General features: G+C 36.9%; 1 protein-coding gene across 1 annotated transcript; it reads left to right on the top strand.

Annotated features, from left to right (window-relative positions):
• Positions 1 to 4876: 4876 nt before the first annotated feature.
• LOC150001764 (NADH dehydrogenase [ubiquinone] 1 alpha subcomplex subunit 5-like) lies at positions 4877 to 5227 on the top strand. The gene is made up of 2 exons (XM_090286747.1): positions 4877 to 4941; positions 5059 to 5227. Exons 1-2 carry the CDS (start codon positions 4877 to 4879, stop codon positions 5225 to 5227), a joined length of 234 nt encoding a protein of 77 aa, XP_090142873.1.
• Positions 5228 to 9614: the final 4387 nt, after the last annotated feature.

Here is a 9614-nt window from a genome sequence, read left to right as displayed (position 1 = left end):
TTGACATAATTAAAATTCCCATAGTACCCAAAGTAATCTATATATCAATGCAATTCCTATTGAGATACCAATGACATATTTTCCTTATCTAGAACAAATAATTCAAAAATTTATATGGAACCAAAAAGGACCCCAAATAGCCTCAGCAATCCCAAGAAAGAAGAACAAAGTTGGAGGTATCACGATACCTGATATCGAACTATACTACAAGGCCATTGTAATCAAAACAGCTTGATACTGGCATAAGATCAACATATAAATCAATACAACAGAATGAAGAACCCAGAAATCAACCCATGCCTTTGTGGCCAATTAATATTTGAAAAGGGGGGGCAATAATATACAATGTAGTAAAGACAGTCTCTTCAATAAATAGTGTTGGGAAAATTGGACAAGTACATGCAAAACAACGAAATTAAATCACCAACTTACACCACACACAAAAATAAACTCAAAATAGATAAAAGACTTAAATTCAAGTCACAAAACCATAAGAATTTCAGAGGAAAAAAAAGGAAGAAAATCTCAAACATTCCACATAGCAATACTTTGGCCAATATGTCTCCTTGGGCAAGAGAAACAAAGGGAAAAAATAAACAAATGGGACTACATCAAATTTAAAAGCTTCTGCACATCTAAAGAAACCATTAACAAAATAAAAAAGAAATCCATTGCATTGGAGTACACACAAGATCTGTCCAAAATGTGCCCAGTCATGTAATATAAAAAATAGAAATATTTATTGAATAAAATGTATACAAGTCCCCTTCAAAGTATGCATCTTGGGACCTCACATAGTTTTCCCAATCACCATCAGTGACCTCTTCATATTTTCCTGATTTTCATCAACAATCTGAAATCTCTTCCCTTTCAAAGGTAATTTTAGTTTGGGGAAAAGCCAGAAGTTGCAGGGCTCCAAATCTGAGGTGTAGTGGGATTGAGTCACCTGGGTGATTTGACATTTCACTGAAATACTGCACCAGATGTGATAGATGAATAGATGCATTGTTGTGATAAAGCTGCCAATCACCAGTTGCCCATACCTGTGGCCTTCTGAATCACCTGAATACTTTCTGCTAAGAATGTTTAAGCTTAATGCAAAATTTGATACAGATTTATTGCTCTACTCACTCCATCATTTTAAGTGCAAAGGCCGCACAGTACACATGCTCACTCAATGGCATCTACGGCCCCCACTGACTAGTACAGTGAAGTCATCACTGCTCATGCATGCACATTCCAGTCCACTCTTCTTTACTTCCAGGCTATATTGATGTTGCCCAAACCATTCTTGTTATATTAACAATTGTTGGAGTTTTTCTGAACAGATCTCATATTTTTCAATGATGCATCTGATAAGCATTTAATTTCCAAATATATAAAGCACTTATACAATTCAACATCAGGAAGACAAACAATCCAATTAAAAACTGGTCAAAAGACCTGAATAGACACTTTTTCAAAGAGGACATACAAATGGCCAAACAGAAATAAAAAACAATGCTCAACATCACTAGCCATCAGAAAAATGCAAATTAAAACCACAATGAGATATTGCCTCACACCTTCCAGAATGGCTAGCATCAATACACCCAGAAACAAGTGCTGGTAACGATGTGAAGAAAAGGGACCCCTTGTGCACTCTTGGTAAAAATGCAGATTGATGCACCCTTGTGGAAAACAGTATGGAGTTTCCTCAAAAAATTAAAAACTGAACTGCCTTTTGACCCAGTCATGCCACTTCTTGGAATATATCCCAAGAATCCCAAGACACCAATTGAAAAGTATATATGCACCTCCATGTTTATAGCAGCATTATATACAATAGCCAAGATCTGGAAATAGCTCATAGATGACTGGATAAGAAAGCTGTGGTATATTTACACAATGGAATACTACATGGCCTCAAAAAGAAGGAGCTCTTACCTTTTGTGACAGCATGGATAGACCCAAAGTTTATTATGCTAAATGATATAAGCCCTTCAGAGTAAGACAAATACCATATTATCTTACTAGCATATGAAATCTAAAGAACAAAATAAACAACAAAATAGACATAGAGACATGGATACATGGAAGAAATTGACAACTGTCAGAGGAGAGAAGGGAGATTGTGGCTGAATGAAAAAAAGGTGAAGGGATTAGGCAAAGAACATATATGTACAACCCATGGACACAGACAACAGTGTGGTGAAGGCCAGAGGGAAGAGGGAGCATGGTTTGGGTAGAGGGTGGCAAAGGCGGGAGTAATTGGGAATATCTGCAATAGTGTCACCAATGAAATAAAAAAGGAAAGAAATAAAAAAGAAAGAAAGAAAGAAAGAAAAAACTAAACACCAATACCCTCCTAAAAGAAGAACTACTTTCCAAATCTTAGTTTTTAAAAGCCATTTTACACAGTAGGAAACAAACAAAACTCATTGCTATATAAGACAAAGAAAACACTATCAGTCTCTGCCCTACCATTCCTCATTCCTCAATTTTCATGTTCCAGGAGCAACCATTTTCATCTCTTCTGGTATTTCTTCTGTACATGTTTTGAAATAACATGCTAATATTGCTATTTCTTAATTCTTCAGTTTTAAATATTACTTATGTATTTATAATTATATAAGATGAGGATTCTCCTTTGCTCTGTTTCCTAACATATTTATATTATATATTGCTGCTAAATATGTTTCTGTAGTTTGTAGTTCTGGCTTTTTAAATAAAGCAAACTTTCCAACAGTTAAAGCCTTCCAAAAATATCTTACAAGAGGGAAAAAAGATGGCAGTGGAGTAGGTAGCAGTGTTCTCTGCTTGCTCCCATTGCAGAAGGACTTGGACTACAAACACAGAGTGGAGTGAGTGAGAGTGGATTTCAGATAGGGCAAACAGGGATGGGAGTGTGGGAGCAACGTGAAAGAGGGCAGAAAGCTTGGCTTGTGCTCTCCAAGCAGAGTCTCTGGGCTTCCCAGCCTAGCACCTCTGCCACATCACACCCAAAAAGGGCAGCTGCTGATGAGCTCATTAGCCTAGATCTGCTTGGAAACTTCCCCCTGCCATAGGCACCCTGACCAACAAAGACCCGCAGGGAGCCAGCGAGAAGGTTTGGTTGAAATAGCCGGAGGCGTGGGGGGATGGAGACCAGCCTGGACTGTGGGAGGCTGTGTAAACTGGGTCTTGGTGGGGACCCCCTGGGCTGGCAAACCTGTGCCCAGGGGCGCTTGCATCAAGGCTCCACCAAACAAAAACATGGAACTGAACCACAGAGAGGGGCCCATGTGGGAAAGCTGTGGTAAAACCCCAGACTTGGTGGGGACCCCGGGTAGGCAACACTGCACTCACACTGTGAACTTGCACCAAGGCTCCACCAAACAAAAATGCAGAACTGAACCATGGAGAGGGGCCCATATGGGAAAGCTGCGGTGGAACCCCAGACATGGTAGGGGCCCTAGGCAGGCAACTCTGCATGCACACATGCAAAAACATTCTGCCAGGCAGGGATGCAGACTGGTACTGCATCTTGGAGGCAACACAGAGACTTTTTTGGAGGAGGAGTGGAGACAGCACTCGAGGCTGGGCAGGGACAATGGGCATGCGCACTGGCTCACCAGCAGAGTAGCTTTGTTAGATAAGTCTGAGAAGTGCTAGAGGGTGGCACAGGACCAGTAGTGAGGGCTCAACTCAGTGAAGCTCACCGCAGAGAGCTGCAGCAGGCCCACGAGTGAGAGAATAGCAGCTTCAGAATCCAACTAGATCTCCTCACAGCCAGTCAGCCAGAAAAGAAGATATGAAACCCGTGGAATTTTGTCCAGGGGAGGATCCAGAAAAAGAAGACAGTGCCCAGAGGTTGTACTTGGGAAAAGCTCTTTCTTTAATCTGTTTCCTACTTTCTCTTCCTCCTATACATCTTTAATTTTTTTGTTCGTCTGTTTTGTTTATCCTCCCTCTTGCACTAAATATATAGCATATAACTGTTATATAAACCTAATACTATACACTTCCACTTTCTCACTTCATTTGCATTGCTCCCTCCTTTTTTCAACATACAATATAAATATTACTTACTGTATCACATAGCCTTGACCCTACTTGCTATGATTCATATTCTGTCATCTTCCCTATCAAAAGTCATCTTTCTTTCAGATAAAACAACTCTTATCTGTTTTTCCTATAGCATAATAGTCTTAACCTCTTTATATCTATATTAATACTGGCTCATTTGTTGCTGATAGTGTGATTGCAGGTGGGGGATATGATTGAGGGTGTTGGTTTCTTGCCTGGGTTGTGTGTTTATGTTTTAAAAGCATTTCCACAAAAGAACTCAAGACGTGGTGGGCAGAGCGACTCTCAATCAATGAGCCAAAGGGAAGGTTCCACATAAGAGTAACTAAAATACAACAAGACAGCTTAAACAAACGGTATAAAGGGCGTCCCAAGAGCATCAAGCTCAGGAGATCAAAGAGACTGCACCACTGAGTCCCCCAGGTCTACTATACAAAATCCCATACCACGAAGGTGGGAAATCAAAGCAGACAAATCTAAGAAACAAAAACAAACAACAAGAAGCAGCCAACATGGGGAGACACAGAAACAACCTCCCAATGAAAGGAAAAGAGGAATCTCCAGAAAGAATGCTAGATGAAACAGAGGTAAGCAAACTATCAGACATGGAATTCAAAACAATAGTAATGAGGAAGCTCAAGGAACTTGACAAACTCAGAGAAAACTACAATGAACTCCAGGGAAACAACAAAGAACTCCAGGGGAACTACAAAGAACTACAGGAAAGCTACAAAGAACTCCAGGGAAGCTACAAGGAACTTACTGAGAACTACACCAGCATAAAAAAAGGACATAGAAACTATCTATAAGAATCAGGAAGGGCGCTGTCATGGAGGGCTTGCTAAAGAAGACTACTGGTCTTGTGGGGTTGGATGTACGTGAGAGTCCGCATGAGAGGCTAAGAATATTGTACACAAAAATTCTTGATGTTCTTGAGGAAATCCCTAAAAATGCAGCATATAGAAAGTACACAGAACAGATTACAAATGAGAAGTTGGATATGGTTAAAGCAGAACCAGATGTTAAGAAATTAGAAGACCAACTTCAGGGTGGCCAAATGGAAGAGGTGATTCATCAGGCTGAAAATGAACTAAGTCTGGAGAGAAAAATCATACGATGGAAACCATGGGAACCTTTAGTGGATGAGCCTCCTGCCAACCAATGGAAATGGCCAATATAATTATCATCAAGTGACTTGTGTGTTGAAGGGAAAGTGATGTAATTAAATGTTCTTTATATCAAAAATATTTCCATATTATTAACATCTAAAGTCAAGAAAAAAGATGGAGAGTATATTTAGGAGAATTGTTAAAACTGATGATTATGGTAATAGGAACATCAGTTTTTGTGAAAGCATTCATTCAAATTATTTCAAATATGATATTTTTTAAAACAGAGTTTCTATAAGATTTAAAAATTAATTGGAAAAATTTCAATGCACAGGACATATATTTGATAGATAAAATATTTTTAGTAGTGTCTCTAACACATTTGGTTTTTTTTTTATTATTGCTTAAACAAATGTATAGGTCACTGTTTGAAGTGAAGTAGCAAGAGTAAAAACCATTAAATTACAATTAATTGTACAGTTGAGGAAATTGATTTTCTATCTGAAAGAAAGATTTCTTATTTACAGGGTTAGCTGGGAAACTTAAAATTTTGTCTCATTTAAGGAAGTTAGCTTTCTGGCCCTTAATCACACTACATCAGAATAGAGAGTTTCTGTAAAAGAAGAGATAATAAGAGTTCCTAAAGTTTATCTGGCATATGGATAGGCTTTTATTCAACACATCTTAGTTGTATGGTTATAACTTCTAGGTAGAATCACTAAGTAGGTTTTACTAAGTTTCCAATATGAGTGTACCTGGTATAAAATGAGATAAAGTTATTCAAGAAAAGAAGTGACTGACAAGTTGAATGTTGAATAAAAATAAAATTACTTTTCAGGTGTAAAAAAAAAAAGAGAGAGAGAAGCAGGAAGAAATGAATAATACAATTTCTGAACTGAAGAACACAGCAGAAGCAATTAAAAGCAGGCTAACAAAGCACAGGATCATATCAGTCAGGTAGAGGACAATATAGAAAAAATTTCCAGACAATACAATAAAATGAAAAAAGATTGAAAAGAATTAAGAGGGTTTAAGAAAACTGCAGGACAACATGAAATGAAACAATATCTGTATCATAGGGATACAAGGAGAAGAAGAGGAGCATGGGAGAGAAAACCTGACTGAAAAATTAATGACAGAAAAATTTTCTAACTTGATGAGAGAAACAGTCATGAAAGTCCATGAAGCACAGAGACTCCCAATGAAGATGCACCCAAAGAGGCCCACACCAAGGCACATCATAATTAAAATGCCAACATTCAAAGACAAAGAGAGAATCCTAAAGGCAGTAAGAGAAAAACAGCAAATAAAATACAAGGGAGCTCCAATAAGACTATCAGCTGATTTCTCAAAAGAAACACTACCAGCCAGAAAGGAATGGCAAAAAATATTTCAAGCAATAAAACACAAAGGACTCCAACCAAGACTACTATACAAGCAAGGCTCTCATTCAAAATGGGATGTGAAATAAAAAGTTTCCCAGACAAAGGAAGACTAAAAGAATACATCACCAAACCAGCAATTTAAGAGCTGCTAAAGGGCCTGCTTGAAGATAAAGAAGAAAAACAGAGAGGGAGAGGAACACAGGTACAAAGGAAAATGAATAAATACCTGTCAGTAATAACCTTAAATATAAATTGATTAAATGCTCAAATTAAAAGACATCGGGTAGTGGAATGGATATGAAAACATGACCGACATATATGCTGTCTACAAGAGACACACCTCAAAACAAAAGATATACACAGACTGAAAGTGAAGGGATGGAAAAAAATATTTCAAGCAAATGGACATGAAAAAAAAAGTTGGGGTAGCAATAGCTATATCAGACAAAACAGATTTCACAGAAAAGAACATAAAAAGAGACAAAGAAGGACATTTCATAATACTTAGGGGAAAAATCCATCAAGAAGATATAACCCTTAAAAACATATATGCACCCAACATAGGAGCACCCAAATATGTAAGAAAAATTTGAAAGACTTCAGGAAGGATATAGAAAGCAACTGACTCATTGTAGGGGACTTTAACACTCTATTGTCAACAATGGACAGATCTTTGAAGCAAAGAAACACCAAAGGTATCGAGGCATTCAACAACACTCTAGATCAAATGGACATAACTAATACATAGAGAACTTTTCACCCCAAAGAAGCAAAATATACATTCTTTTCAAATGCACATGAGACATTTCCAAAGATAGACCACATGGTAGGACACAAAACAAGCCTCAACAAATTCAAGAAAATTGAAATAATATCAAGCATCTTCTCAGATCACAATGGCTTAAAACTGGAAATAAACCTAGAGGAAAAAACTCAAAAACATTCAAACTCATGGAGCATGAATAACATACTATTAAATAATGAATGGGTTAAAAATGACATCAAGGAAGAAATCAAGAAGTTTCTGGAAACTAATGACAATAAACACACAGCAACCCAAAATCTATGTAATATAGTGAAAGCAGTCCTGAGAGGAAAGTTCATAGCAATACAGGCCACCCTGAAAATGAGAAAAGAATCCCTAATAAAAAATCTAACCCTACAGCTACAAAGAACTAGAACAACAATAACAAACACTGCCCCAGGCGAGTAGAAGGAAGGAAATCATCAAGATCAGAGCACAATTAAATGACATAGAGACTAAACAAACAATTCAAAAGATCAACAAAAGTAGGATCTGGTTCTTTGAAAAGATAAACAAAATTGACAAGCCTTTAACCAGGCTCATCAAGAAAAAAAAAAAAAAAAAAAAGACCCAAATAAATAAAATAAGAAATGGAAGAGAAAGAATCACAACCAATACCAAAGAAATACAAAGAATTGTAAGAAATTCTAACAAACAACTGTATCACAAGAGATTTGACAATCTAGATTAAATGGACAAATTTTCGGAAATATACATTCTTCCAAAACTGAATCAAGAAGAAGCAGAAAGTCTGAACAGACCAATAACAGCTAGTGAAATTGAAGCAGTAATCAAGAAACTCCTGGCACACAAAAGCCCCGGACTGGATGGCTTCACAGGTGAATTTTACACAACATATATGAAGAAATAATTCCTATCCTTCTCAGATTATTCCAAAAAATCCAAGAAGAGACAAGACTGCTAAAGTCGTTGTATGAAGCCAGTATTACCCTAATCCCAAAACCAGGTCAAGACACAACAAATAAAGAAAATTACAGGCCAATATTGCTAATGAATACAGATGCTAAAACCCTCAATAACATATTGGCAAACCAGATCCAGCAACACATTAGAAAGATCATACACCATGATCAAGTGGGATTCATCCCAGGGATGCAAGGATGGCTTAATATTCACAAATCAATAAACGTAATACACCACATAAACAAAATGAAAGACAAAAACCACATGATCATATCAATAGATGCTGAAAAAGCATTAGATAAAATACAACATTCATTTATAATGAAAACTCTCAGCAAAATTGGAGTAGAGGGTGCATACCTCAACATAATAAAGATCATATACAAGAAACCTGAAGCCAATATCTTAATCAATGGACAAAAACTTAAAACATTCCCCCTGAAATCAGGAACAAGACAAGGATGTCCACTCTCTCCACTCCTATTCAACATGGTGTTGGAAGTCCTAGCCTCAATAATCAGAGAAGAAAAAGAAATAAAAGGCATTCAAATTGGAAAAGAGGAAGTAAAACTATCATTATTTACAGATGACATCATAGTGTACATAGAAAACCCTATACACTCCACTAAGAAACTACTCGACCTAATAAGTGAATTTGGAAAACTAGGGGGGTATGAAGTTAATATTCAGAAATCTAAGGCAGTTCTGCACACAAACAATAAAATATCAGAAATAGAAACTAGAAAAGAAGCCTATTTACTATAGCAACAAGAAAAATAAAATACCTAGGAATAAACTTAACCAAGGAGGTAAGAGATCTGTACTCAGAAAACTACATAACACTGAAGAAAGAAATTAAGGAAGATATAAATAAATGGAAGCATATATCATGTTCATGGATGGGAGAATCAACATCATCAAAATGTTTATACTACCCAAAGCAATTAATAGATTCAATGCAATCCCTATTAAAATATCAATGAAAAATACTTCAAAAATTTATATAGAACAAAAAAAGACCCCAAATAGACACAGCAATCTTGAGGAAGAATAACACAGTAGGAGGAATCACAATGCCTGATATCAAATTATACTACAAGGCCACGGTAATCAAAACAGTCTTGTATTGGCATAACAACAGACATATAGATCAATGGAACAGAATAGAGAGCCCAGAAATAAAACGAGGTCTATATGGTCAACTAATATTTGACAAAGGGGGAAGGAACATAAAATGGAGTGAAAAGAGCCTCACCAACAAATGATGTTGGGAGAACTGGACAGGGATGTGCAAAAAAATGAAACTAGACCACCAACTTACATCACACACCAGAATAAACTCAA

Source organism: Furipterus horrens, unplaced genomic scaffold, assembly GCF_987537825.1.
Source record: "Furipterus horrens unplaced genomic scaffold, mFurHor1.1.pri manual_scaffold_9, whole genome shotgun sequence".
Lineage (NCBI taxonomy): Eukaryota > Metazoa > Chordata > Mammalia > Chiroptera > Furipteridae > Furipterus > Furipterus horrens.
Note: the sequence above shows the minus strand (reverse complement) of the source record. Positions and strands in the feature narration are given on the sequence as shown.